Below are 27,990 nucleotides of genomic sequence, written 5' to 3' on the forward strand. Positions count from 1 at the left end.
TCAGGGCCGTCAGCTCCGCCGCGTTTGGCCCCGTGTCAGCAGGGAAGCGGGAAGGAGCCCTCCCCGTGAGCCGACCGCGCGCTGCCACGCGCCGCTCCAACCCGGGAAACTTGAGGGCTTGTTTTGCAAAGCTGCTAAAATTGGATGCACTCGGGAATGCAGCTGGGAGGGAAGGGGAAAAAAGATGAAAAAGGCCCTTCCTCTGAGCTCATGCGGTCAGGGTCGGGGTGCCAGCGCTGCCTGGCACTGCTGTGGATGGGCACGGCTGGTGGGTGCCCATGCTGTGACCTGGGCCACGTGTGCCGCTGTCAGCTGAGACCGCGAGCAACTCACTGCGCCCACGGCCCCCAGCACCCCCCGGGGCAGGAGGGGAGCCCCCAGCAAAAGGGGGAGTGGAGGCATCACCCCAAACTGCGGCCCCATCTCCAGGTCCCCACATTCAGGCTCCTGGAAGCGGGACTTCTGGGACCACCCAATCCCCACATCATTCTGGGGCTGCGGACGCCCTCTCCCCATCAGCTGGCACAGAGAGCTCACCATTAATCCTCACCCTTCATCAAAGCCTGGGGTTGTTAGCCCCATACCAGGGGGCTGCACCCGAAGCGGCACCACTCCACGGGGACAACGCCCCACGGATACCAACGGGGCCAACGGAGCCCACCCCACGCAGACACCAAACCAGCAGTCCCAGCACTTTATTGCGGGGCACGCAGGGCCACCACACACTCAGTGCCCGGGTAGTCGGGTGGGTTGAGCTCAAACTTCTTCTGCACGTCGTAGGGCACGAAGCGGCCGGCCACAAAGTGCTGGCGGCCCAGGAAGCGGCGGGCGCACTGCTTGGGGGCCATCAGCGACACCAACACGTCGGGGCTGATCCCACCACTGCTGCCCGCCTCCACATCCCACCCTGCAACGGCACAGAGACGTGGGGAGGGGGTCGGGGGGGGGCAGGGGGTGGTGGAAGTATGGGGATGGGGATGGTGGGGGCATCCAGAAGCATCGCTGCCCCGCAGTGCCCCGGCTGCGTCCTGGCACGGTGCGGGGTTGTGCTTGGTGGGGATTCACCAGCAGCTGTGCCCAGGGCTCCTGTTTGCTCCTCCAGCAGCAGGGGGGGGAGAATGGGGGGGTGATGGCAATTCCAGGCCTGGCCACCAGACACCCGGGTGTTTGCAAATTACATCATGTCTCAGTTCGGGGAGTTGGTTATTTGTTGGAGATGCCCTGAATGCATCCTCAGCCGTCAGCAGCACTCAGAGGGAACCGCGGGGATGCTGCCGACCTGGGGACAGTGGGGGGTCCCAGAGCTGTCCCCACCCCTCCTGCACTGGGGGATGACACCTTTCTTAGGGGCAGATAGGGTGAAAAACCTACCCTGGGGGTCCCCATACCTGAGGGCACGTCCAGGCTGACGATGGGGATGCGGACGTGTTTTAGGGTGGCAAGGATGCCGGCACACGGCCCCCTGCCCTCACCCAGCTCCGCCTCAGCCCCCAGCACTGCATCCACCACCGCATTGTAGGCATCATTGATCAGCTGCACCTGGAGGGGGGGACACGGTGGGCAGATGTGGGGTCCCCAAGCTCCCCAGACCCCCATCCACCCACCCACTCAACCCCAGAGCACGGAAATGCTGCCCGTGGGGGCGTCCCTTTTCCCTGCTGAATGGGATGCGCACAGCAATTGCAAAAGATCCCCCCACTGGGCAAAGGGAGGGGGACGCAGCGTGGCCAGGACAGCGATTTGAGGTCACATTCCTCCTCCAAGGGAGTCCAACACTTCCAACAACAACAGCAGCCCCGGAGCTGTGGGCAGGGCCGGCAGCATGCGTGGATCTCAGCCCCGTGGATTTGGGGGAGATCAGCATCCTCATAACACCCCGAAGTGCATCAGTGGGGACTGTGGGTGGGGGGACTCACCTCGGTGGGGAGGTACGACAGGAAGGGGATGTCCATCTTCTCACACTGAGTGGTGAAGTCCCGGTACAGGGGGTCCAGGGAGCGTTTGGGGTAGAAGATGGTGGGCTCATAGTCCTGCACAGCAGAGCAGTGTTGGACCCCACGGAGGAGGAGGAGGGGAGGGGAGGGGAGGGGAGGGGAGGGGAGGGGAGGGGGGGGAAGAAGAGATACCTACAAAGACACGCAGGTGCCGTGCACACACCAGCCCAATGGCCCCGTTCTGCGCAGGGCCGCACACCACCAGCACTGTGGGCTGTTTCCGTGGGAGGGATGGCAGTGGGAAGGCCTGGGAGAGAGGAGTGGGGCATCACTGCGTCATCCAGTGCTGGGGCAGCAGGGGAAGGGCACCGGGGCTTGGGGGGACCCGTGGTGCGGATGCGATGCTGGGTAGCAGTAGGTGGGAGGTGGGACGGAGCCAGTGCCTACAATGGGGTGGGGACAGCGGTGCCCATAGTGGGACGGGGAAGGTGCCTACGGTGGTTCGGGGCCCGTACCCATGGCGGGACAGGGCAGGTGCCCGCAGTGGGTCGGGGCTCCCCGCCAGCCTGCTGGGAGGCGGCCGCGCTCCACATACCAGCAGCTGGCGAAGGGAGGCTCTGTTTATCCATTGACAGATTTTTTCCTGCTCACGCAGCCTGGCTCCTGCTTCCATCCAAACCCCGGAGCCCCGTGAGGCACCGCCAGTCCGCAGCCGCTGGACAGACCCCGCTCACCCAGCCCTGGCCCCGCTGCAGCGTTTGGCTGCGGCCCCGGAGCTGCGCTTCCAGCTGCCGTGTGGCTCCCAGGAATGCACGGGGGGGAGCGCAGGGAGGGGACGATGCTGGGGGTACTGCACGGCTGGGGTCAGGGGGAGCTGTTCCTGTGTGCTTCCCAACCCCACGGGGAGGGGGAGGAGGAGGAGGAGGGGAGGAGGAGGAGGAGGAGGGGAGGAGGAGGAGGAGGGCGCTCCCCACTTATTGGGATGCTGCAATGTGGGGCTGCGCCAGCCTTGCCGACCACAGGATGCGTCGAAACTCCAACACCCAAATACTTCTGCTCCTCCGACAAAGTCTGTGCCCTGAAAGAAGGGGAGGGCAGAGCGTGGCCCAGACACCTCACATGGAAAAGCTGAGCCGGGAGCGGTGTTTGCTGCCCTCGTGAAGCACAAAGCTGCCCTTGATGCTGCACCTTCGCTCAGCCACACTGCCCCGAGCATCACCGCCTCCCCCTCCTCACCCCCAGCACTGAGCTGTGCCAATGCCGGGCACCTGGGGAAGGGCTCAGCTTCCCTTGCGGGGGACATAAGGGCTCAGGTGAGCCCAATTCACCACGGGGGAAGGCATGAACAGGATGGCAAAAAGCAGTGGCAAAAAGTAATAGAGAAGCTGCAGCCCTGGGAACGGTGGGGATGGGGAGAGCAGCGCTGCCTGCTGGGCTCAGTCCCCTCCCTGGTCCTGGGGCAAAACCAAGGCTGGGAAACCAAGGGATGGGATGGGATGGGATGGGATGGGATGGGGGTTGCAGAGCAGCCAGCAGTGAAGCCCCCCCCCACAAAGGGGGTCCTCAGCCCCGCTGGCCGCCTCACCTTGGTGACGGCCACGGCACAGGCGTGTCCCCACATCTCGATCAGCTGCTGCCGCCCGAAGCGGTAGTCCTCCAGCAGCTCCTTCTCGATGGCCTCCGCCTCCGCTTTGCTGCGGGGCAGCGGGCAGCCGTGAGACCCCCGCCAACCCCACTCCGTCCCCAGCCGACGGGGCACCGCAGAGGGGACATCGCCGCCGTTTCGGGGCAGGGGGCGCCCACGGTTGGAGGGGGATCGGGGCAGGATGAGCAAAGGCAGCGCAGGGCTCGGGCACGCGCGGCGCGGGGTCGCGGTCGCCTTTCGTGCGAGGCACGGCCCTGGCAGCGGCCCCGGGCTGAACGATTGGGCTGTTATATAAAGCTGAACAATGCTGCGGTTGTTCATCCGCTGCCGAGCCCGGGAGCTGGCAGGGCTGGGAGCTTCGGAATTGGACCATAATTGCTCACATCTGTTGGCTCACCTGCGCCGCGGATGGGAACAACATGTGCCGTTTCCAACGCGCCGCCGTTGCTTTTGTTATTGAAGGGACAGAGAAATCCGAGCCCTGGGAGGACCGATGTCAGCTCCGGGGCTGCGGGGTGAGATCCCATGGAGCGCCAGCACTGCGCTGCGCCAACACCCGTGGGTGCTGTGGGATCGGGGGACCCGGAGCTGTGGGGCGCGCGGTGGGTCTGCAATGGGACCCGGAGCGCCGATGCTGAGTGTGTGCATCCCCCACACCTTAAGTGGTACAGCTTTGGGAGGGGACAGCGGTGTGGTGCAGCCACCCCTGGGAGCTGGAGGGGCAGGAGGGGGTCCTGCTGGGCATATGGTGCCGGGGGCCTCACACCAGCCAGGCTGACCCCACAGACCTCACAGCCAACCCCTGGATGTCTGACGAGACCCCACAGACCCTACAGGTGTGACACACGGTGGTCATTCCGGCAGATCCCATAGACTCTGCAGACCCCATCCCCATCCACCCTGCCAGATCCCATTAACCCATGCCCCCGGGGTGCTGGTTGACCCCATAGACACCTACAGCCCAGGATTCCCTCAGACCCCATAAGCCCTCAGTGCCCCGTCCGTCCTGTCCAACCCTCAACGCATCCCACCCCGTCCTATCCTGCCCTGTTCCATCCCATCCCGTCCCCAATCCTTTGGTGCCCTCTAGTGAGCCCCAGCCCGGCCCCGGCCCCACAGCGAGGCGCTGCAGGCAAACCGGGGGGCGCAGGGACAGACCGAGCCCCGGGGTCCCCCCCCCGCCCCGCGTTGGCAGCAGCAGCCCCCGGGGGTTGGCCCCACCGCAGCTGTGTTGGCGCTCACTGAACAGAAGGCGAAGTTCTGACAAAAATCCGCGCTTTGGATCCAGGGGAGAACATTACCCGTAATTGCTGCTGGCAAAGCATCCTGGGCCCCGGCCCAGGCTCGGTCCCGATGCTTTGGCACCGTCCCCGGGGGGGGACACGCGGGGCTCCGTGTTCCCGGCTCAGCGCCCGCCCGGGGAGCGGCAGTCCCGCACTCACATCCCCTCCGGCTGCGGACTTCGCGCTCCGCGTTCGCTGTAGGACCGGGGGGGGGCAGCGCGGGGCGCGGGCGCCGCTCACATCCCGGCTCGGGACCGGCAGAGCCCAGCACGGCCCGGTGCCTCCCGCTGGGACCGGGGCTGGAGGCGGCCAGGACCCCACCGGGGGGAGAAGGAGGAGGGGGAGGTGCGAACGGCCGAGAGCAGCCCCAGGCATCGCCGCCTGCCCACACTCCGCGCTCCGGGACCCCTCCTCGGCAGCGAGGAATGAGTTGAGCCCCACGGGGCATAGGCTGCACCCTGCGGCTCTGCTCCCCTCCTCCGCCTCCCCCTCCGTGTCCCGCGTTGATACCTCAGCTCCACGTGCACCCCCACCCCCGCTTCGCGCCCCTCTCCCGTCCCTCTGCAGGACCCCCTCGGCCCGCGCTCCCCACCCCGGGGCTGCCGCTGCTGGAGCCGTCCCCGCCGCAGCCATGGAGACCCGGGATGCGGTTGCTTTGGCAACAGCGGCTATTTGGGTACCAGCACCCTCCGCCCCCGCGGCTCCCGGGGTGGGGAGTGAGGAGCCGGGCTGGGACCGCCCCGGGGGACACGCGTGAGGGCTCCGCGTCCCCGCCCGGAGAGGAGCAGCGTGGGGTCCGCTCCCTCCCCTGGGACCCAGAGACCCTCCAGCACCGCCCCGTGGGTCCGGAGCATCCGAGTCCCCCCGGATCCCCTTCACATCCCGTAGGACCACGCCGGGCAGGACCCGGGGCACGGTGCGGGACCCCCGCAGCCTCCCCCGGGGCTCCCGAGGGGCGGTGCGGGGCTCACCTGAGGTAGCGCGGGGGCTCCCGGGAGGGACCGGGAACGGAGCTCATGGTGGGCACCGACCGGGACGGGAAGAGCGGGATGAGCCCTGCGGGAGCAACGGCAGCGACGGTCCCCACGGCGCTGCGCGGTGCCGCCCGGTGGGAGGCGGCTCTGACTGCCCCCGCCCCACCCGGGCTCCCCCCGCCACCGGGAGCGGCCCCCACTCCCTCTGTCCCCCGCGGGCGGTGCTGCCGGGAGGGCTGCAGAGAAACCCTGCGGGCAGCGTGGAAGCGCCAGGGGCGCCCGAGCCCTCCAAGGACACAGAGCCTTCCCTCTTCCAAGCAGCAGAACCCAGCGGGATTTCAGCCCCACTCCCTGCACTCCTTGGGACCTCCAAACCCCAACAACCGCGACACCGAGAGACCCATTCCCACCGTGACCACAGAGAGCACTGAGCCCCCACGGTGGGCACTCAGGGCAACAGCAGCCCCTCACAGCCCTTCTCCTGCTGCCAACACCACCACCACCACGAGCCCCAGCAGTGAAGATGTGGGCAGCACCCCAATCCCACCCCACACGGCACTGCTGCAGCCTCACGATGCTGCCGGGCAGGGAGAGCCCCGTGAGGATTCCGAGCAGGGAGAAAGGAGCGGAGCACACAGAGGTCGCCGGGTACCGACACAGCTTTAATGCTGAGCTCCCTGCAGCCCCGCGGGGCTGCCAATCACACATAGTACTGCAGCCCGAACTTCTCGTTGTCCATCTCAGCAGGTGGGCGGAGGTAGTAGAGCTCATCCACCGTCGGGGGCACCCAGCGGTCGGTGTGGAACAGGGACTCACCGACCTGGGGGGGCAGAGAGCGCTGGAGGGGACACGCGGGGATGGCTGAGGGGCTCCGGCACTGAGCTCAGCTCGGGGCTGACACCGGACGAGGAGGAAAACGGATGTCCCCATCACAGCCCCGGCAGCGCAGTACCCACACCCACCCCCACCCAAAGAGACGCCCCCCGGACCCACGGCTGCACCACCTCCGTGTGGGTCCTACGGCACAGAGCCCAGCGGGACCCCCACCCCCGCAGCGCCCCGAGCCCAAACCTTCCAACCGGGGACGTCCTTCATGATCTTGGCCTCCTCGTCCAGGTTCTGCCGCATGAGGCGGAGGGTTCTGCGAGAGGGCGATCAGTGCTGCTCGGGGGGGGGAATTCCCCACACTACAGCCGCGCCCCCCCCCCGGGGCCGAACCCCGCGCCGCCCCCCCTATACCTGCGGTCCGCCTCCGCCTGCAGCAGCGGCATCAGCGCGATGCGCGCCTCCAGGTCCTCAATCAGCAGCCGCCTGCGGGGGGACGCGGTCAGGGGAGGGGGGGGGAATGTCCCGGGTAGGGAAAGGGGCTGTGAGGAGAGAGGGGGGGGGGGGACCGGGAAAGGCCCGAAGGAAGCGGGGGGGGCCGCGGCGCACCTGCGCTCCCGGTTCCACTTGATGATGGTGTAGTAGCCCAGCAGGAGGCTGCCGATGCCGAGCGCGAAGAGGCTGTAACCTGCGGGCGGCGCGTTAGGAGCACCGCGAGCACCGACAGCACCGCGCCCGGCCGCCCCCGGAGGGCTTCCCGGCGCCCCCCCCCACCTGAGAGGCCGCGGCGCGGGAGGTGCCGTTTGTAGTCGATGGGGCCGTAGCCGCCCGGCGGGGGCATGTCCTGCTTCACCTTCGGCGCCGCCATCCCAACCGCCGCGCGCTACGTCACTTCCGCCGCGCTCACCGGAAGCGCTCCGCGGTGGCGGCGCTGCGTCAGAGCGCCCCCACCCCGCGCTCCTCCAGCTGAGCGCGGCGGCCTTAAAGGGGAAACGGCACCGAGGAGTCGGTGGGCCCCACCCGGAGCGGAGCGCGCAGCTGAATGTGCGCGACCCCCGAGCGGGCGAACGCCGAACTGTGCGCGCACGAACGAGCACGCGAGCAGCACAGCGTGTGCCACAAAGCGCGCGCGGAGATGCGCGCACCGAAAGCGCTCGGAGCGCAGCACCCCCCGACCCCCCCCAGCCCGCGGACGGCCGCGCTGCAGATCGAGGTCACCCCCCCACCCCCCGCCCCCTTAAGCCCTAATCGCGCCCTAATCCCGCGGCGGCCGTTAATGAGTGCAGATGGCGGCGGAGGGGAGGGGGGGGCAGCGCTGCGTGCGGGGGGTCGAAGCGCTGTGCTGAGACGGACCCCGAGAAGTGGGGTGTGAAGGACTGGGGGGGGGGGGGGGGGGAGCAGCGCTCTGCATTCAGAATGCGTTGGTATTCACAAACGCGGATGCTGAAATGATCCCCCCGCAATGGAAACAAATCACTGCTCCATAACTTCGCCGCTGTGCGATCCGAGCAGCGCCGGGAGTGCGATGCGCCTCCAGCAGCAAACGGCGGCGCTGCGCTCCTGCTCGGCCCGGCCTTCGTCTCCTGGGGGTTTCGCTGCGGTGTCCGCCCCGCTCAGCGCTGCGCTCGGCGTGCGGGGCTCCCCCGGCCCGGCTCTGCCCGCTCTGTGACGCCAAACGCGGTTGGTTGTCCCAAAACGCCCCCCCTCCCCGTCGTCCGCGCGCTGAGTGGGGTCCGTCGGTCTGTGCTGAACGATGGGAGCGCGGATACGGAGTGCGATGGGTGCGGGGCAGCGCGTGGTGAGAAGGGCTGAGTCCCCGCGCAGCTTCTCAGTTCTGTTTGAAAACGCACATTGGTTCCATCTCATCCTCATCCCCTTCCCATCCTCGTGTGGGAATGGGGGAAGCGACTGCACTCCTCAGGGGGAGGAGTGGGCAAAGATGGAGATCCACAGAGCAGCTGGAATCCAGCACCATCATCACCATCATCATCACCATCATACCATCCTCATCATCACCATCACCATCCTCATCATCACCATCATCGACACCGCCACCACTGCCATCACTGACACCATCACCACCACCACCATCCTCATTGGCACCACCACCATCATCATCACCACTGTCACTGACACCACCACTGCCATCACTGACACCACCATCATCACTGACACCATCACCACCACGGCCATCATCGTTGCTACAGTTGACACAACACCATCACCACCATCAACAGTACCACCACTGCCACCATCACCGACACCACCAGCACCATCAGCAGCACTGCCACCACCATTGGCATCATCACCGCTATCATTACTGACACCACCATCACCATCACTGACACCACTGCCATCATTGACACCACCATCACTGACACCTCCACCACCACTGACACCACTGCTGCCATCACTGACACCAACACCACTGCCATCAATGACACCATCACCACCACTGACACCACTGCCATCAATGACACCATCACCACCATCACCACCATCATCACTGACACCACCATCACCACCACTGACACCACTGCCATCAATGACACCCCCACCCCAAATCCACCCCCCCAGCGCTTCCCCAGAGCCCCAATGAGAGCCGGACACAGGACTTTGTCCACTTGTTTATTGTCATCCAAACACCAAAACCCCCTCACAACACAATGCACAGTTATTGAGTTCGGGTTCTTCCTCCCTCGGGACGATCAGGGTTCAGTGGGGACTTTTTTTTTTCCCTTTAAGTTCTGATATATATATATTTTTAATCAGAAGATTTAGAGTCACAATAAATACGAGTGACAGAACCATACCCTGCGCTGCTGTTACGCTCTGCTAACGATTAGAAACCCCTCTCCTTTAAAAAAAAAAAAGCACAATGCAAAGTATTCCGCTGAAGGCGATGCACAGCACAGCTCTGCCTTAAGCAGACCAACACTACTGCGGGTCCTTTTTGCATCGTATATATATATATATTTATATCTTTATCGTTAAAAAAATGCCTTCCGTGCCCTCTCCTCCTGAAAGGTGATGAAGGCTCTGAATGCAGTGGCGCCCACTGGGCCCGCTCTGCTCCCCCCTGCAGCCCACACCCCCACTCCCAATCCATGGCTGCCCTTTGGCCGTTTTCCTCTTAGTAAGCAAAAAATAAAGCGGGGACGGCGAGGTCTGACAGTCCGGAGGTAAAGGAGCGCTCCCTAAAACGATCATAAAAGGTCTCTATGGAAAACGAAGCAAACAAACCCACAGCACTGACCTAGTGTGTGTGTGTAGGGGGTGGGGGGTTCACCCAGCATCTTCCTCAGCACCCCAGCAGGGATGCCATGCGTGGCACAACGAGGAGCACAGCTGCTGCCCCGTGGCCACAGTGCCGCCCCGAGCGCCGCGTGGGCAATAAACGAGGCTCTAATTAAAACAACCACCACCGCAAAATTAACAAACCACACGGCTCCCAGGTCGCAACGCTGGTTTCAAATGAAAATCAGGGGTTTATTTCACAAGTTGCTAAAATCTAAGTACAATAAGTCATTGTCATTATTACCGTGTTATAAAATCTCGTCGTTGCAACGTCTCCAAGAAAGGTTATATGGCTTGCGAGAACCAACGCTGCTCTGAGCCTCTCCCCAGGAGAGGTGGAAGCCTGCAGCACCGTCCCCAGCTCATGCAGCACTGTGCAGCCAAGCGGCGGTCGGTCTTTGTTCAGAGCTCACCCCACAGTTCTGTGGGGCCGGGAGCCCTTCGGGGGTGGGAATCCGAGCGCGTGGCAGCACGAAGGAGCAGAGGTTTGTTCTGCAGAGCTCCTCAGCCGCCGCCTCCGCCGCTCCCCCAGCACCGCCACCTCGTAACACCACTATTGGGACATCCCATCCAATTGAGCTTTTCTGCTTTTTCCTTTTTTCCCCCCTTCTTCCGGCAGGGCGATGAGGAGGGGGAGGAGGAGATGCCCGACCCGCAGTGCGGTACCCACCCTGCAGTGCTGAGCAGAGCACGCAGCTCCGGCCGTGCAGCAGGGCGCAGCGCTCGTGTTCTGCTGCAGCACCCACCCAGGGCTCTGCAGTGACACATGCAATAAATACGGAAGTTACCTGCAGCGCTCCAAGAACCACGGATTAAAAACGATGTCAGAGCGGGTCTGGATGCCAGCAGTGATGGCTGGGCTGGATCTGTTGGCTACAAACCCCCTGGAACAACGCTGCCCCAATGGATACGGCTCACGGGGCCCTCTGATTCACCAAGTGAAAGCTCACTGTGGTCCAGCACCACGGGGGAGCAGCGTCTGCAAGATGCTACGTGCTTCCTGCTTCCAGTTCTGAGCTCTCCCATCACACTGGGCTTAGTGCCACGTCTCCCCTATGGGCTGTGCTGAAACCCCACAGCGTGAGCTGCTGCGCCCAACCGGCGGCACCCAAACGGGCGCTGACATCGCTTTGAACCCGGGTGCTTTTCATACTTCTGCCCCTCTTTTCCATTCCCCCTTTCCCAGCTCTGACACAGAAGGCAGACATCACTCCGCCCCCCCCCCCCCCTCCCACCCTCCCAAAGCATCTGCATTTCCAATTGAGAGAAGCTTTGCTGCTTCTTTTTGGACCAACGCTCTCCCCATCCCCAGGTCAGGTATCAGATCTGGACGTGTTTTGGTGATAAAGCAGGCATTGGTCAGAAGAGAGAAAAGAAAAACAATACAAGAAAACTCCACACGTGTAAAGAACTGAAACAACTCTGTAATATTTCAAAGTGCAAAAATAAAATGCACTCCATTTCTCTCTCTCTCTCTCTCTCTCTCCACATCTCCCCATCCAAAATACCCCGGAATGAAAAGAAAAATGAACCCAACACAATTAATTCCTCTCGTGCCCAGTTCGCTCTTAATATACATTTGTAACACAAACGGAGGAGAAAAAAAACCCAAAGTCCAATGGAAATCCTAGGGCTTCATACAGCAACAAAGACCATTTTGCAAAACTAGGCTCTCTAGGCTACCCAACAGCTTCCAAAGTATCTAAATATTGATATTCACACAACAGAACAGGGGCTAAAATGGACGAGTTCTCTTTCCCACTATGCAATAGTTAGACCTGGGGGGGGGCGGCCCCACACAGTGACTGCTTCAGAGTTAGATCTAACAGCAGCTGCTAAGAAAATAAGATTCAGCGTAGAGGCTGAGTAGTACCCCCCCTCCCCCCTTTTCTTTTATATATAGATATATAGATATATATATAATTTTGCAAATAATTCTCATCAGCACTACTTCTAGCACTGATATGCAACGTAAGTAGTAAGGCATGTCTTTCTGCCACTCGAATTGGGACGTGAATTTGGGAGAAGCACAGGGAAGAAGGAGAGAAGATGACGAGGAGACAAACCGGACCTGAGGGACCTGGGCTGAAACCTGTGGAATCCCCAAAATATATTAAAACCACGTAGAAACCTGTCCTTAAAGCAGGGTTACCTAAAGCTCTATCAAAATGCAATACTGCAGTGGCCGGGGAGCGGGCCTGGAAGGGGGGAGTGGTGGGCACAGTGTTGACCCCAACCATGCCCCCCTCGTCTGCTCCCTCTGCTCGCCCTTCTGACTGCGCGCAGCTTCTGCAGCTCCTGGATTTGGAGTAAAACTGCTCAAAAACAACAATAAACCTCCAAAAAAAAAAAAAAAAAGAAAGAAAAAAGAAATGAATCCCAAACAGTTTTGCTCATTAAGTCCTCTGGGAACGTATGAAAGGCCCAACTGCTCTTCGCTGAATTAGAAAGGTCGAACAAAGGTGTTTGTCTATGCAGTAAATTAGATTCTTAGACTACCAACAGTTCAAAGTCTATTCAAAACAGAATCCAACAGAAGTGAGAGGCTCCTGCACTGGGTCCCACCCACCAGGCAAGTTTTGGTGGCAGCCAGTCCCTTAGAAAACAACAGACTCAAGTGGAATTTCAGTTTGCGCTTATTTATCATTAGCTCATCATCAGCGGATTTTGGAACATTATCATCTGTAAACTGCCTTCCTGGCTGAGGAGGGGCAGGGAAGAAAAGCAAACATGAACTCGGCTCACTAAATGTGTCTGCAGGACCGGTGGAAGCTGCTCTCCCCAGGCTGCCATCCGTGCTCCGTGGTGAACCATCACCGGTGCAGTTATAACACAGAAACCGAAGGCAGAGAGTCACTCAGTCCTCCTCTTGTGCTGGTGACAAAGGAAATCCAAACTAAATATATAAAGCCCAAAAAATAAGAATTCTTCCCCTTCCCCGACAGCCTTCATCATCAGTCAATCACAAGAATCTGATAACCAAACGAGCTCGAGTCTTTCCCACCCACACGGCGTCATTTCTCATAGCAGGGACAGCAGCACTCGATGGGATGAGGAGTGGTCTTCTTGCATCCTATAAAGCCTGGGGCGTATCCAGCTGGGATTAAAGCAGATTCCACTGTTGTGTGGTATAAAAAGGATGGCAGAAACAGGAAAGTCTTCCTCTCGGGCGTTCCTCTGCATTATTTCCACGTGGCAGACTGTGGGATGGACCGTGGGGGGATCATATCCAGGAGATACTCGCGCTGGCGGTCTACTGCCGAGGAGGACTTGTGCACAGCTAAACTAGGGTTCACAAAGGGGAGAGCCCCACCTGAGGAGACACAAAAGAGGAGAGAGAATGAAGGTCACAGCACGGTAAAACCAGGGGCAAATAAGCAGCACTCCCATTTAACCTGCATGAATTGATTAACTGAAGTGGGCCCGCAGTGACTTGCAGCGTGTTACAGGAGGTCAGACACCTTCAAAGGTCTAAAATCACCCTAACAAACAGCACTTAGGTTTTGTATCAGAAGTGAAGACTCGAGCAGACTAGGGCTCTCTGCAATGAAATCGTGCTGGAGTGATAAATTAAGCTGTCAGGAGGAAAAAAATATAAACCATTTCAATACAGAGTATGAACATAGATCACAACGGAGCTGACTGCTACGCTGCTTCCTTCCCGGAGATCCTAATGACCACCTGAAAAAAACAGCTCTGAAGTCAGATTCTTACATACAGGAGAGATTAGATTAGAGTTTAACTTTCAATTTGTTCCAAACAACAGCTTCAGTTGGTTCAGATCCTGCAGAACACTGTGAGGATGTGCTGCAGCCTCACCTATAGCAAAACCGTTCCCTTATTGGATGGGGTTTGATGTGAACCGACCAAACTCATGTCCCAGAAATGCACAACAAACCCCAGCAGTGTGGCACTGACTGCACAGAGCCAACGAAGAGCAGTCTGATAGTACAGTTATCCAGGCTGCTTACAACCCTGCAAAGCAGCACCTTTTGCTCGGCAGCACTTGAGTGCCTCCTTTGAGGAGCACAAACTGCAGCAGGAGCCAAGTGCCAACACCCACCCTGAGAGCACAGCCTGGAGACAGCCAGGCCTTCATGCAGAAGCGCCAAAGAGAAAGCATCCTTACCCAAAGAGCTACGAGTGTTGGACAGAGTGCAGCTAATAAGTAGAAAGAAAAGAAACTTTAGAAAAAAATCTACCTGTATTGATGGGAGTCTTCTTCCAGGCGGCAGCGCTGCCCTTGCTGACAGGTCTCTCAGCATGCTTACCTGGCCTACTCCCAAGTGCTGCTGCAGACGATGCATTCTGCAACTTGGGTGACTGGCTAAATGCATGCAACACTCCCCGCGGGGCTCCAGAGCCTCGAGACATCTGGCTAGAAGTCTGGAGAGAGAGCAGACAGTCAGACAGGCACAGTGAGTGTCCCTCCTCCACCTACCAGAGCCCCAACCAACATTTACTGCCTAACTTTCTCCTTTCTTGGCTTCCTCTGCCAAACCCACAATGAGCTATTAGTTCCAGGGCTGAAAACCTCTAAATCATCTCTAAATGAAAACAAGAACTCAGTTCTGTGCTTCTGAAAGTACCTGTAAGAACGCAGAAAGATGTGCTGTGTAAGCATCTCTAACACCAGCAACACCATCTCCTCCATCTAAAGAATCAGTGCCTTGATTATTTCGACTCAAAGCAGCACTTAAGCTGCCTCCTCCCAACTGAGAGCTGGTTTTATAGGGTGGGTGAGATGCAGTCTCCACCACGGATGACGGATGCCCGTTACCTTGAAGCTTCACAACCACCACTACACACTCCTGGCTCAGCCACACTCTCTACCTGAGGTACATTTATTCCCATGTATTCAGCACAGGAGCAAGTTCTTTTTTCATTTGGTACAACCTAAAAAAAGGGAGACGGGGTTTCGTGCAGCCAGAGCCTCACCTGCTTGAGCGAGTGGTGCTGCACGATGGGGTCTGACTTGCTCTGTACGGGAGATGCAGTCTGTTGCAGTATCCTCTGCTCGATCTCCTGCTCCTGCTGCAGAGCTTTGACGAAGGCAGCCTTCAGCCTGTTAGTGTGCTCTGCTTTCAAGGCCTTCTTCTGATTGGATGTCATACAGGTTTCACACATGATGGTTCCATTCTTCTCCTCCCTCCAGCGGCAGGTGAAGTCAGTCTTACACTGAGCGCACATATAGGGCTCGCGAGATGAAACGGGGATGGAAACTTTACCTGCAGAACACAGCCGGGTGAGCTCAGCTCCATCTCTCATCTCTACGAGTGATCTATGACAAGCCTCAAGATACTCCAGCACAAAAACATACACCACCCCCCCACTCCTCAGCCTTTTGTGCTATCAGGTGTTCTTTCGCCTCCCTTTGTCAGTGTGCAGGCATCCTGCAGGTCCTTCTCTCCTCACCCTCCTCAAACCATTCTGAATGCCAAGTGCATTGCAAAAACCAGGGGGTGAGGCAAGAGACGTGGTGCTATTTGTTGAGACAAAATCTGCTCAACTGTTTACTTTGATGGTTACGACACATCTGATAAACCAGCGAGGTCTGCAGCCTAGAAGGGACAAGGAGAGCCTTTAGCCAGCTCTGATTTTCTTCTTGTCTTCTGCATGGACTTGGCAACAGAGCTGGAGTTTTCATTTGTTTGGAGGCAGTTCCTCCAGGATAGCACTCTCATTTCTCCCCAGGAACATCCCTTTATCTGCTGAAATGCAGATAGAGAACGCCGTGGTGATGCACAGACCCGGGGATAACAGGAAGTCATCTGCTCCAGGGAAAACTAAACGTGTTTTAGAGGAACCCTTACCAGCAGTGCTGAGGCTCTGGGAAATCCAAGCACCCTGCAACTCTGCAACTTCACAGTTACAGCAAGTTGCAAGCTGGTGATGGAAGCAAAGCCCAGATTAGACAGACTATGAAGATTTAGTCCTGGAAAGCCTGACTTGCTGCCTGCTCTTCCCATCAAGGATGGGAAAGGTTCTCTCCTCACCTTTGGGGAACTGCCATCTCACCTTGAGTTTCCAGCAAATTCTGCACCACTTCTTCCAATCCAACCAGGTAAATGAATTCGTTATTAGCTGCGCTGGGCAGGAAGTTCATCTCTGGAGCAGGAGGCTTCGGAGGAGGGATCTCCAGCAGTGTCTTCTCCAGCTGCTTCCGCAGCGCCAGCTTGGCTGCAGCTTGCCGGCTGGCGGGCGACTCGTTGGAGTTGACGATGGAAGCAGCACTGGTGGTGGTCGCATTCGCCTGAGCCGACGTCACCGTTGTACCCTTGATTGAAGTTGGAGAGGCCTTGGAGGAAAGGGGACACAGCTCAGTGACACGTGCATGGTGGCCGGGGCAATGAGCACCGATGAGGAGTTGGGACTCAATGACTCCCGTGGGTCCCATCAGATGGGGATGCTCTATGAGGGTGTTTGGGGCGGAGGGGGACTTGGACTGCTTGCCCCTAAAGCTCACTTCTGCAGTGACTAACGGGTCACAATATTGACATTTATTGCAACAGTGTGCCAACTATTACATACATTACCCGTTATCTAACCCTCAAATTCTTTCATAAGGAACTGACTTTTCTTTCTTATCAATTCAATCACGCAGTTTTGGAAATGTGAAAGGAAAGGGGTACTTTTCTTTATGACTTCAAACTGCTTTTGTCCATGCCGTTTTTATACAGCATCAGCATTAGCTGCTGCTGCAGGATCTGCAGGTTGCTCAGGACAGAAGTGTCAGCCCACCCTGAGCTCTGCTTATGAGAACACTCACGAGAACAAAGAGAGACGCAGCATCCCAATGGACCGTCCCATATCCAAACACCCAATGCAAAACGAGGAGGGGCACCACGTTCAGTGAAGCACATTCCATTTGGCAGGAAGGATTCTGCAGTGCTCACCTGCGGGATGTTGACTATCAGGCTGGTATTGGGGACGTTGGCCACCCGGATCAGGCCCTGCTGGATAATTCTCTGCCCCTGAATTTGCACGCTGGGGACCGATGCCCGCGGCGCCAGCAGCAGTGGAGGTGGCCCCGTGCTGGAGTGCTGTCGGATGTTGTGGATTTGCTGGAAAGACACAGAGGTGGGGCTGATGCAACGCTCAGACAGCAGGAGATAAACGTGGGGGAGTCAATGGGATGGGAAGGGGACAAGGCAGGGGACGCAAAGAAAGTGTGGTCATTAGCACTGGTGTCAGAATGGGATGCTCTTCCCTTTCCAAATGAAACAGCTGGAACGTGGCATCACAAGAGATGCTCCTATGTGAGGCCATCACACTGCAGGCTAGAGAGCTGTGCCAAACACCCAAGTTCCCACGTCAAATTTCTTCTAAAAGGTCTGTCTGTTGAGCCTGTTTCATTTTAGAGGCATTAGGAAAGCTATTTCTCAGAATGAGGCTTTCTCCATATCGGAACAGAAAGAAAATGAACCACCAAGTGCTCTGCCTTCCCCTTAATGCTGGCTATGCAGAAGATAAAAGTAGACCTTCTGATACAAAATAAATCCTCACTTAACAAGGAAATATTGTTTTCCTCGGTTCCCCACGGAAGTCTGAAATCCAGCAGGCCAAACCAAATAGAGCATTGCTTTCCTACTCCTCCAGTGACACCACAGGTGATAAAGACCCTGCAAAGCAGCCCTCCCCCATTTCCAGTTGACGAGCTCATTTCAGCAGCTCTTATTCAATCTGAAGACAGACACGATGAGCAAAAAAAAAAAAAAAAAACAAAGGGAGTTTTCACATTTGAAATGGTGAAAATGATACACCAGGAAGAATAACGAGGAAAGAAAAATGGAAGAGTAAGGGCTTGCAGTTTGTTTCCTCTGCTGCTGCTCTCCCAGGCAGAGGGTGAAGCTGGGAGCCCATCCATTAGCTCTTGTAATAAAGCAAGCAGATGTCTCTGGTGCAGCCAGGGGAGGACACAGTGTGGTAAAGGCAATATCCTGCACCACCACGGGGCCTTCCCGTGGTTCATAACACCCCATGTTATGGGACAGCAAAGCAAGCGTGAGCTGCAATGGTCCTTCAGTGGCAATATACCTCTGTTAAGCAATGAATGAAGGATCCTTCCAGCTAAGCAGGATGACAGCTAAGGAAACATTTAGGACGCGTTCAGGAAAAACAGATCTACCAGGAAGGAAATACCTGTGCTCCTCTGACAAGGGGTGGCATGACTATCTGTGTGTTTTGCTGGGTTCCTAATTTTGCAGAGGTCTGCTGCCCACCACGAACCAATGGAGGAGGAATAACAGTGCCCGGTATACGTGTAGAAGAGGTCTGAAAAACAGAGGACAGTTTACTTGCATTTTTCATCCTGGTGCATTCAGATGCATGCTCTCTTCTGCTCAGAACACCAAAAAAAAAGCAGTATCCCAACTGTTAGGCAGCAATACAGACATCAGAACGCAGAGGTGGGCAGGCTGTGTGCTCAGGGGTCATTCTCTCACACTCTGCACAGAGTTCAAAATGGAAAGACGGCTCCATCCACCACCCCTGCACAGCTCAGCAGCTCAAGAACCACTGCACTGAGAGACACAGGGAGCCATGCTGCAGCAGGAGCATGATGTGCATGAGAGCAGCTCTCCTCAATGCCTGATGTGATGAATGGTATCTGCCTTCAGCACGAGGACAGCAAAGGCTGCAGCACAGGACGTGGCCAGGCTGGCTTCAGCAGAGCTGGCGTTCCAAGCAAGCAAGCAAACAATGAATAGCAACTTTATGTTCTGGGGGGATGAAGGAACAGGGGCACACGCACTGCTGGCTCCAAGCACGGGGCAGACAGAAGCCGGAGATGCAGGAGGCTGGGGGTTTTGGCATGGGCACGTGTGCAAGAAGGAAAGAAAAGGGGGAAAAAAAAAAAGAGAAGTCAAGCTAGAGAGGTCTGAGACACCGCTGACCACCTTTTCTGAGCTGTGGGCTGTGATTACATCTTGGAAGTTTCTCATAATGCAGCCGAAGGCTTCATGCATCACTTACATTCCTGCAGAGCACGACGCAGCCTCGTCTGGAAGCTCTGCTCAGAGCAGCAAACCCCTCCGCCCTCTGCACATCCACCACTCCCCTCACCCCGACCCCAAACTGACCGTCATCCCCCAAATTAAGATGCTACAAACACCGGAGCTCTCACATCCACGAGCTCCCTGCACACACATACTGAGGGTGGGGGAAGCTTAATCCCCTCCTGTTACGGCCTCCAATTGGAGACCAAATGTTAACTCCTACACACAGGAATGAAGAGTTTCCACAGCCGAGCAAAAGCAGATGGAGGTGAGCTTCATTTGCCCAAACGCCACAAATGACACGGAGAAACTGAACTCTGCATCCGCAGCTCCCAGCTCTCTGCTCTGCCCATTGGCACACGCACAGAGCTGCAGTCTCACAGCCCATGTGTGGGGATTTAACTCGTGGTCCAGTTCCTCTGAAAGTGCTGTCTCCTGGGAAGGCAACTCGCCTTAAGGAAGAGAATACTCAAGCTGATTGCCTCCAGTTGTGTGAACGTCTCCCAAACGGAGCACACATCCACCCATCCCTCGTGCAGAGCACTCCGTGGGGCTCTCAGATGAAGAGCTGATATTTCCCAAGTGAAAGCATTTTGTGCTGAAATGCTTTTCAAATGTGCTTCAGATCAGCCCGAGGTAAATGATCAGAAATGTTTTAAATTTGAAAGTAAAGCAAGATACCAAACTCAGAGGAAGATCAGGCTGACAGATGCCAATTCCCTCTGCTGTTTTTTTCCCCCCAAGGCTTTCCAACGTCACATTTAGTTCAGCCTGAACAGACCCTCCTCACCAGCACGTGCCATTCAGCCACCAAGCCAAAAAGGAAAACCTGGCAGCCTTCAGGTGACCATACTGAAGGCACAGTTAAATACCTGCAGCCCACAACAACAGGTTGCCACAGTGCTCCTATGACAAAACTCTTTTGCCACAGGTCGTTAGCAGCCACAACCTGCGTGCATTTATCAGTGGAGCAGCTGAGGCCCTCAGGATGATGAGGAGAAGCTTTGGAGGGGTACCTGTGCGTGACATCCTACCTCTATCTCCCACCCCGAGCGTTCTTACACAGCTTACAGTGGGGTCTGTGGGGGCGAGCGCCGGCTCTGTCTCAGAGCTCCCACCTGGCTGTGAGCAGTGAGCTGCTGGCCTGTGCTGCCCCGTGCCCTGCTTGCTGTGTGCCCTACCTGGCAGCCTGGCCCGCCCCACTGACCTGCAGGGACGGCTTGCCAGCAGGAACACTCTGCGTGCCCCGCACCAAGGGCGGAGGGGTGGCCACAGCACTCCCAGAGGAACAGGCAGGCTGGAAGAGGAAAAACCAGAAAGAAAGCAGAGGAGTGTAAGGGTGTAGGCAGAATCACAGAGGCTAAGGGAATAAAAGCGTTTACCTCCTTCGCCTTAGTAAGGGAATCTTCAAAGACTGTGGGTTTCCCCTTCCCCCACCCCTCGCTTCCTCCGAGCACCTCACCAGGCGTATTCAAATGGAGAAGTGATTAGGCAAGTACAGATAAGGTTGTGTCAGAAAAAGAACAGAGCCTATGCACCAAAAGCAAGCAATGCAGAACTCTTGTTTTTAGCAGCCTCGGCTTACAGCCTGCTTCAGTCTCATGTGCTGTTCCTACTGGCTCCAACTAATTGGGTTTGAACATAACGAAGTGAAAAAAGTTAAAGGCTTCAGTTATTAAGGTGAGCAGTGATACACCAAATGACCCTGCTGAGCTCCAGCACCCCGAGTTCATCACTCAGCAGGGAGCTGCATGCTATGGGCACTTTCATTGGCTTTGTTTCCACCTCAGAAGTCCAGGAGAAAGACACCAGCAAGCAAATCCAGCCATGGAGAGGTGCTAACATCCAGCTGACGCCCACACATCACCCCCCCCGCACAAAATCCATCACGTCTGCACCGCACGCTGTAAAGTCAGAGAGGTGAGACAGCACTGTGACAGAGCAGGCGCCCACCCTGAGCCTGATGGTGACACTGCAGCTCCTCAGCACGAAGGGGGAATTTCTGCTGGGGTGAGCAGAGAGGAGGAGGAAGGGCAGGGATTGGCACAGCAGATCCTGGCAGTGGGGATGTGAGCACATCCATAACCACGCTGGCAGGGCTGTTACACAGGAGAGCCTCCTCCGAACGCGTGCCAGCTCTCTGTATGCTGCTTTAAGATCGGTGTTTAGTAATCTGCAGTGTATTCCACTCATTAACACACCTGAGGTTACCAAAAAGGCATTCTGCTTTTGAATAGAGCTGATGGGATAAGCTGCCTTGTCTTCTCATCTCGGCGAGACCAAAATGCCGCAGGAAGGAACGGTTAATGGGACACACTACCATTCACAGGGGTTTGTCAAAAAGCAAAACATGCCGTATTCCAAAGCTAGTTTATGCTCTGCAAGTCACAGGAACTGCCACAGGTAAATTTCCTTGGTCTTTTCCTTCATTCCAAGAGGCAAGACAAGGATGAGCAGCAGAAGACGTACCTTCTGAGCAGTGGTCTCCTTCTGGATTTGACTCTGCCGTAACTTCTTCAATAGGACCAGCTTTGCTTCCTCTAACCGCAGCTCTTCCTTCAGCTGTTTGATCATCCTCTCACGCTCCTCAGGACTGCTTTTCTGCAGGGCCGGGTAAGGCAATAGAGGATGGAAAACAGGGAGGGGGCAGAGGGAAAGACAGATACCATGCAAGTTAGGACAAGAACTCACTGCCTTGTAATTGTCATGTATGTCTTAATATCACTGACATGTCTGCAATGCAGGGACACAAACTGAGGGTGGAAAAAGAGCTCGAAGGCCAAGAAGAAAAAAAAAAAGCTTTGGTAAGTGATAAGTGAAATGAAAAAACGAAAGTGGAATGAAGAGCCAGGCTGAGCACGGGATATTGTGCCCACCCATATAAACCTTGCTAAAGAGCCAATTCTGAAAAGGTGCTCTTAAGAAGAACATAGAAATTAAGCCTGGAAAGTAATAACAAAGCACATGTCAGCCTCTAACAGCTGCAGGACCCCCCCAGCAAACCAATCCTGATGGAATCAGGGATCCCCTGACCCGAGGCTGCAGGTGGCTCTGTAGGAACAGAGGACAGCCCGGGCTGCAGTGCGTCAGGACAAGTGGACTCACCATGAGTGCCTCTGTGTTGGTCTCTTTTAATGCTATTTTTGTTAAACCATTCATTCTAGGGCTAGAAGGTTCATTGTCTGACAGCACTATGACGTCCGGGGAGGGGACTCGCTTCTCTCTCTTTATTTCACTGCAAATCAGAAGGAAAACACAGAGAATGAGTTAATAAATACGAGTGAACAACTGCTGCGTACTGCATGGTGTGACTTACAGCCTCCTGATACATTATTCCCGTATCTCTCCACTTACTGCCTCCTTAATGTGCTGCAAGGAAGAACCTGACTCCCCTTCTCTGTTTCCTTTCCTAATGTTAGGGATTTTGTATTCTGACCTCCCCCACCCAGGCTACTTACCTGAACTGTAAGGGAACAACTGAGACAACTGACACACAGTCACCTACCTAATAAAGAGCACTTTATTATGACATTATCTTTCTACACCTCTCACCCCTCAGCTCCACGAGAAGGGAACACCAACCTGCATTAAAGAATAAGTAAAAGGGTCGGGGAGGACGCGATGTGCAGACAGCAGCGCTGCTCCTTCACTGCACATCACAGCTTCCTGGGGAGCTGGGAATGAACCCAGCCACGCATCGGGGTCACCATGCAGGGATGGCAGCAGCAGATCTGCTTTGGTGCCAGGGTTTGGGATCTCAAAGCACACAGCACGGCTTGCGGTGCTGGGAGCGGGGAGGTCTGTCGGGAGCGGTGACGGCGCTTGCGAAAGGGCTGACAGCAGGAAGAGCTGAACGTACACACGTCTGTGTTTTGTTTTCCTTGAAACCCAAAACCAGAAGTAGGAACAATGAAGTTTACACTGTGAGCCCTCTAAATTTGTGGTGAGCTCTGCATTAGGAAAAATGCCTGGAGAGCTTGTACCAAGCAAGGCTAAGCAAATATTTAAGTGTGGCTTGTACTACTCACAGGTAAGAGATGTGGCACGTAAGCTTTCTGCCTCTCCATATCAGGTAATTACCCCCCAGATTAATGAACAATTTCCAGACTTTACTGCTACTCCACATACGTCAAGAATCCAATAATTAACCCTTATTATCTTATTTAGGATATTCATGCTGAGCAACATCACTGAAGAGCTGTGTGCCCCCACAGACCCCACCAGGAGACCCACAGCAGATGGAGCCACGTTTGGGATACAGCAAAGCCAGCTGAGAACACTGCACGGAGAGCTTTCAAAGTGCAACTTCCACTTTAGGGAAAGGATTACAAAGGTAGAAGTGTCCTCTAGAGGGCACAGCGAGCCAGTAAACCCGACCCATTGAAACTCTGAGGGCTTCCAAAGCAGCACAGACACAGGTGGAAGGTTTCCAGCGTGCTCCTGTACCTGGTGGCACAGAACTGGCTGCCGGTGCCCTCGGATGGGCTGTAACAGAACGGGGCCCGGCAGTGGGTGGCAGTGGGCAGTGTGTGCCATGGAGCAGCACCACCTGCGGGTCCAGGCAGGAGGTGGGGATGTGGCTGCAGCCCTCTGCCAGCCTGCGCTGCTCCAGGTGGGAATCCAGGGCCTCGTGGTGCCCACAAACTGAGGTTGGTGTAACCACGGGGATCTGAGGGGTCACTGTATGTGCCCCAAAGCGCCCAGTTCCGGACCCCATGGGACCCTGCTGCCTGCTCCAGCCTTCAAGCTGACCCACATGCATCACCGGGGCGGGGTGGTGCTCTGAGTCCCTCCCAAACCACAGCACTCCACGGATCTGTGGCTCAGAGCACAGCCGGCCTGCAGGGAGGGGAGCAGCGCAGCACCACGGGGCAGCGACGGCCGCAGTGACACCCACGGGCCCGTTCCCACCAGCACTGCGGTGCTCGGGGTTGGGGCTCTGACACCGAGGGGTGATCCCTACAGCAGCAGCCCTGCAAACCGCAGAGGGGCTGAGCCCTACAGAGCCCCACAGAGCCCCACGGAGCCCTCTGGGCGCCGCCGTCCTGCGCCGAGTGGGGCACCGCGGGGTCACGTGACGCAGCATCACGTGACCCGCACGGCGAAAGCCATGGCAACGGGCGGTCCCAGCCGGTGCGGCCCGGCCTTCATTTTGTGAGGTGAGGTCGGGCCCAGGTGGTGGCATAGAAAATGGAGCGGGCCGGGCGTGGGGCTCAGCACCACGGGTCCACGGTGCTTCTGAAGAAAAAGGGGTGAAACGGACAAAAGAAAGTCCCAAAGAAGGCCGCTGTGCTGCTGTTGGGCTGCTTGGTCTGTTGGCTTCCAGACACCTCGGGAAGGAAACGCCACAGAGCTGCACAGCCGGGCCTGGAGTCGCTGCACGCAGCACAGGAGCACCAGCCATGGAGACCTCCATCAGCAGCAATCTGCTCAGTGCACCTTTGGAAAGAGGTGATGACACGGAATGGGGAGACGAGAGCAGAACCCGCAGCACCAACACCACGCCGGGCAGTGCTCCATCCACAGCAGAGCAGCCCTCCAAGCACATCCCATCTGCCCGCTGCGGGGGGATGCTCTGAACACGAAGCTCCATCCCAAAGAGAGGGGATCCCAGCAGCACCACCCACCCACGCTGGGCTTACTGCAAGGCCAACCCGGCCAAAGGGAGGCAGAGCACAGCTCTGCAAAACAGCCCTTCTTTAAAAAGGAAAAACAAATAAGGAAAGAGTCCGGCCCGCTCTTCTGTCAGCCTGTGTGCAAGGCGAGAAATTCAAAGCAGATGTTTCAAAATGGGGAAGACAATGGGGATATCACCACTTTCAGAACAAATGCTGCCACCAGCAGTTAATAACTTGGGATGGCTGCCCCGGTACTGTGACCTTTATCCTCCGAAGCCATCAGGCATGTCCTTCAGCTAAATAAAGACATAATTCTATTATTCCCCCCTTCAGCTTTCATAAACGTTGCTGTCTCAATCACCCGGGCTGTACGCAGGAAGATGAAAGCAGTGCTGCTGCCCCTATTTAAGCATCCCCAGCAATAAACCACAGCTGAACAGAGACCCTGCAGAAAGTTTGTGTAAAGCAGCGAGCGCAGAGCCCCAGGAGATGCCAAATCACCAAATGCCCCAAGGAGAAGGGCCCTGTTTCCTCCCATTCCCTCCTATAAAGCTCCCAGCACGAGGACGCATGCATCACGCTATTGGGAAGTTCTCCTCGGAGCCCTGGAGCATCCTCCAGCAACTCAGAGCACCACCACGACTCCGGAAGAAAATAACCAATGGAACAAAGCAGAAAAGCCACGTTCCCTTGGGGACACTGAGCTGGTGACGTGAAGGAACAGGGCCAGGTGGCTGAATGCAGCCTCACAGCTCTGCCCCCCGAGCTGGGGTAGAAAATGACCAATGGAAGTGTTGTGTTGGAGCTGATACACCCGAGGGCCAATGTGTGTGGAGATGGGCTCAATGCTGATAACAGAATCACCGTCCACGAGACTGAAGTCTCAATGATGTGTTACCACGGAAAACAAAGCTGTGATCTTAGCACTTAGCAGAGGCAGCCAGGGCCCATAGGCTGTGCTGGGGAGGTTCATTTCAGGGGATGTCAGCCACAGAGCGGCTCACAGAGCTTCACCACTTTCATGGGAGAGCTCCAGAACCACAACCTTTACATTTATTCCCACCGATCCAGAGACACTGACATGACACAAAATACAAGCAGCCTTTTGCAGACCGCATCTTCTCCATGCTCTGAAATGCTCTTTAAATCCCTCCCCCCAAAAATAAATAAAGTCAAATCGATGATCAATCCACTGAGCATGGCATTGAAGTTACGGAACTACTGACCTGAAACATGGAAAGCCCAGCTGCACAGCACGGCCCTGCAAAGCTTCAGTCTGCAAAGTGCTCCCCCAGCACACTCTGCCCAGCAGCAGGTAACTGCAGGAGGCATTGCAACCACTGCTCAGACGAAAGCTTCATCTACATGAGCAAATATGCAACAGTTTTGCCTCAGTCCATTCAGCAATCTCTTGTGTACTCCCATCCAAAAATATTTGGCAGGGAAGGAAGACAAACAAGGCAAGAACAAGCAATGCAGTGGGGAAAAGAGAACTCTTTTTTTTTTTCTGGAGATGCATCCACATGAATCAAAGGGGTTGTGATGGATCTAGCAACCGCGGTGTGCAACCGAAGCAAAGCAAACTTCATTCCTTTCCTGCCCTTCCTCTGAACATAAATTAAATTTTAATCAAACCATCTCTGCATTTAAAACACAGCATTAAAATCCCTCAATAAACTTTTCTTTCTTTCTTTCTTTTTTTAAGCCAGGCTAAAACCAAAAGGAACAAACGAGAAACCAAATCCAGAACTCAAAGTCCAACACTCAGCCTCCAAACCCCATCAGGAACACGCAGGGCACAGCAGCTAAGGCAGCTCACACACAGCTCCCAAATGCTTCTGTGATGGTTTTATATTCCCACTGGATGCTATTTTTCGTTGTACCACACAGCACATGGAGAAGATGGTTGTCCTGGGGTTCCAGAGCAAGGCAGAACCCCCCGGGCACACATATTATAACCAGCATGACTGTAAACTAAAGGGATAAAGAGTTGAGATGCTGCCTTGAATGAACCAACTGCAGGGATGCCCGCACAGCCCTCATCCTTCTCTCTCTCTCTGTTTTCGTTGAGGCAGACAAGCTGTGGCTTAAGGCAATCCAGCTCACAAACCACTTGGAGAGGCCAGAGCTCAGGGCTGTGGCTGGATTTCGTACTTTGGTGGGACACAGAAACTTCTGTTGCAACTGTAAGGAAAACGAGGACTCTGCAGAAGACAACACAAGGAACACAGCTGTTGGTGGATGAGGACAGGACTGTGCCCAGGAACATCACTCATGCTGTCCACCACAGCTTACTGTGAGCTGGACCATCACTGCACGTGCCACTGGTTTGTTTCATCCAACTCAGGAGATGCTACAATCAGGTTATAAACCCGTCAGTGCACACAGCACAGAGCAGGGGGGCTGAATGCAGAGCATGATAAGCACAGCACAGTGCAGCAGCAGCCTAAGCCAGCACAGCACCAGGACGGTGCCAGCCCCAGGGGGAACAACTGATGCTCAGCACAGGGCAAGTGTGGTGGGAAAGTGGTGAGCATGAGAGGAAGGGAAGAACAGAACAGCGAATGGGGGAAAGGACCAGGAAAGAGGCAGGAGGGCAGAGCTCAGGCAGTCTGACATGCTCTGTTCCTCCAGCCCCTGCATCCATGCGCAGCAGTGCATTCCAAAGCAAAGCCCTTCACACAGCACACTTCTGAACCATCCCACTGCCAATGGTCCATGCCCTTAGGAAGAGGGGAGAGCTCCTTCCTCCTGGGCCAGCCCTGCAGCACAGGGATGCCACGCAGAGCAGCAAGTTTGGCTTTGGCCTGGCGTGACCTCCCGGAGCCTTCCACCACTACAGGCTTCCTTCTGTTTCTTCTGGCATCAGAACATGTGCTCCAACCAGATACTATTTTTAAAGTTAACTTCAAGGTTCAGGGGGAAAAAAAAATAAAAAATTAAGCAAAATGAATTTTTTAAGTTTAGAGCCGAGCTGTTGCCAGGTCTGTATTTCAAATCTTGAAAAGAAAAATCAAATGATTTCAGAAGGATCATCCATCCAATCAGCCTGACGTCAGCTCCACCACCATTACTGCCGGGCCACCTTTTCCAAGGAAAATATTATCCTTTCAGTTCTAAAAGCATTAAGGAAGTTTAAAAGCCAGAACCCCATACATCACTGTGCATGAATTTACCCAACCCAGGAGTCAGTAGTAGCTCAGTCACTTCCAGCAACAGCTTTTATTCATCTCCTCACAAAATCAGCTCAGCTACTTTGAAAACACGGGTCTTAGGAGAGCTGAATTCCTCTGAAGATCAAAGGTGTGCAGAGGTAAGTCCCTCACTTAAAAACACTCTTATGAAATTAAGATCCACCTTCCCACAAACACTGATTGTGCCCTTATATACGCGAGGGAGCAGATTCATCCAAGCTTCC

The 27,990-nt window shown here is 56.2% G+C and overlaps 3 protein-coding genes across 26 annotated transcripts in view; all 3 read right to left on the reverse strand.

Annotated features, from left to right (window-relative positions):
- Window positions 1-58: 58 nt before the first annotated feature.
- On the reverse strand, window positions 59-5,947 carry YJEFN3 (YjeF N-terminal domain containing 3). 5 transcript variants are annotated; one of them, XM_040653761.2, is made up of 6 exons: window positions 5,455-5,947; window positions 3,520-3,628; window positions 2,131-2,241; window positions 1,917-2,030; window positions 1,389-1,539; window positions 533-907 (listed from the first exon to the last, which is right to left on the reverse strand). In XM_040653761.2, the coding sequence occupies exons 1-6, from the start codon at window positions 5,493-5,495 to the stop codon at window positions 696-698; spliced, it is 738 nt and encodes a 245-aa protein (XP_040509695.1). In that variant the 5' UTR covers window positions 5,496-5,947; the 3' UTR covers window positions 533-695. The 5 variants fall into 5 exon arrangements, with proteins under 5 accessions (XP_015155601.2, XP_040509697.1, XP_040509695.1 ...); XM_015300116.4 differs by having other exon boundaries at window positions 550-907; window positions 5,834-5,947; XM_015300115.4 differs by lacking the exon at window positions 5,455-5,947 and having other exon boundaries at window positions 59-907; window positions 3,520-5,373.
- A 530-nt stretch (window positions 5,948-6,477) lies between these two features.
- NDUFA13 (NADH:ubiquinone oxidoreductase subunit A13) lies at window positions 6,478-7,560 on the reverse strand. The gene is made up of 5 exons (XM_015300117.4): window positions 7,436-7,560; window positions 7,271-7,349; window positions 7,076-7,147; window positions 6,908-6,977; window positions 6,478-6,656 (listed from the first exon to the last, which is right to left on the reverse strand). The coding sequence occupies exons 1-5, from the start codon at window positions 7,527-7,529 to the stop codon at window positions 6,537-6,539; spliced, it is 435 nt and encodes a 144-aa protein (XP_015155603.1). The 5' UTR covers window positions 7,530-7,560; the 3' UTR covers window positions 6,478-6,536.
- A 2,565-nt stretch (window positions 7,561-10,125) lies between these two features.
- Window positions 10,126-27,990, reverse strand: part of GATAD2A (GATA zinc finger domain containing 2A) — a 43,953-nt gene continuing 26,088 nt past the window's right edge. For 10 of the 20 annotated variants that reach the window (XM_046904580.1, XM_015300042.4, XM_015300044.4 and 7 more), the window contains 9 exons: window positions 22,060-22,189; window positions 21,424-21,555; window positions 20,162-20,251; window positions 18,101-18,232; window positions 16,855-17,022; window positions 15,977-16,256; window positions 14,897-15,186; window positions 14,161-14,344; window positions 10,126-13,271 (listed from right to left, as the gene is read on the reverse strand). In XM_046904580.1, coding sequence (XP_046760536.1) covers window positions 13,141-13,271; window positions 14,161-14,344; window positions 14,897-15,186; window positions 15,977-16,256; window positions 16,855-17,022; window positions 18,101-18,232; window positions 20,162-20,251; window positions 21,424-21,555; window positions 22,060-22,189 — 1,537 coding nt within the window. In that variant the 3' untranslated portion in view covers window positions 10,126-13,140. 20 annotated transcript variants of the gene reach the window in all.

The sequence above is a fragment of the Gallus gallus genome, chromosome 28 (assembly GCF_016699485.2).
Source record: "Gallus gallus isolate bGalGal1 chromosome 28, bGalGal1.mat.broiler.GRCg7b, whole genome shotgun sequence".
Taxonomy (NCBI): domain Eukaryota; kingdom Metazoa; phylum Chordata; class Aves; order Galliformes; family Phasianidae; genus Gallus; species Gallus gallus.

Coding starts and splice junctions, on each gene's coding strand:
- YJEFN3 (XM_015300115.4), bottom strand. CDS start 3,900: ATGAACAACCGCAGCATTGTTCAGCTTTATATAACAGCCCAATCGTTC. Junction 1,540..1,916: donor TGTCGTACCTCCCCACCGAG/GTGAGTCCCCCC, acceptor CCCCCCCTCCAG/GTGCAGCTGATCAATGATGC. Junction 908..1,388: donor CAGCCTGGACGTGCCCTCAG/GTATGGGGACCC, acceptor GTGCCGTTGCAG/GGTGGGATGTGGAGGCGGGC.
- NDUFA13 (XM_015300117.4), bottom strand. CDS start 7,529: ATGGCGGCGCCGAAGGTGAAGCAGGACATGCCCCCGCCGGGCGGCTAC. Junction 6,978..7,075: donor CAGGCGGAGGCGGACCGCAG/GTATAGGGGGGG, acceptor GCCCTCTCGCAG/AACCCTCCGCCTCATGCGGC. Junction 6,657..6,907: donor AGGACGTCCCCGGTTGGAAG/GTTTGGGCTCGG, acceptor CTGCCCCCCCAG/GTCGGTGAGTCCCTGTTCCA.